Below are 432 nucleotides of genomic sequence, written 5' to 3'. Positions count from 1 at the left end.
AAAAAAAATCTTTTGTTCTGGAAAGTTTGTGTGAGTAAGTTAATGTCGGAAAAGAATAAAGAAAAAAGGACGAGAGAATTAGCTTAATTAATGGACCAGTGTCCAGTCACCCCATAACAAATTAGGATTTGGTCCAACGAGGGCTTAAGTAGCATCTGAATTGGATTCAAAAAAGTGAACTGATCCACACTTTGGAATTTAAACTGAACTCACTTGGTGGTTGCAGACACGGCTGGGTAACCTTCAGATTTCTCTTCACTCTTCCTCCATCTCCACAGTTCTAGTAAGGTGGTGGAGACAAAACAACCATAAGGTCACTTCGTCATGTCAAAAATTGCATTTAAAACTTCAGTATTTTGACCTAGCTAGATATAGAGAGGCCAAGTCCTATTAAAATGCTCCCACCACAGATCTACACTGACACCCAATACA

The 432-nt window shown here is 38.9% G+C and overlaps 1 protein-coding gene across 3 annotated transcripts in view; it reads right to left on the bottom strand.

The window, feature by feature from the left end:
- The window catches only part of eng (endoglin), a 41,679-nt gene that overhangs the window by 5,440 nt on the left and 35,807 nt on the right, over positions 1-432 (bottom strand). For all 3 annotated transcript variants that reach the window (XM_032539956.1, XM_032539959.1, XM_032539958.1), the window contains exon 11: positions 214-280. In XM_032539956.1, coding sequence (XP_032395847.1) covers positions 214-280 — 67 coding nt within the window. The remainder of the gene's footprint in view (positions 1-213; positions 281-432) is intronic.

The sequence above is a fragment of the Etheostoma spectabile genome, chromosome 16 (assembly GCF_008692095.1).
Source record: "Etheostoma spectabile isolate EspeVRDwgs_2016 chromosome 16, UIUC_Espe_1.0, whole genome shotgun sequence".
Classification (NCBI taxonomy): domain Eukaryota; kingdom Metazoa; phylum Chordata; class Actinopteri; order Perciformes; family Percidae; genus Etheostoma; species Etheostoma spectabile.
Note: the sequence above shows the minus strand (reverse complement) of the source record. Positions and strands in the feature narration are given on the sequence as shown.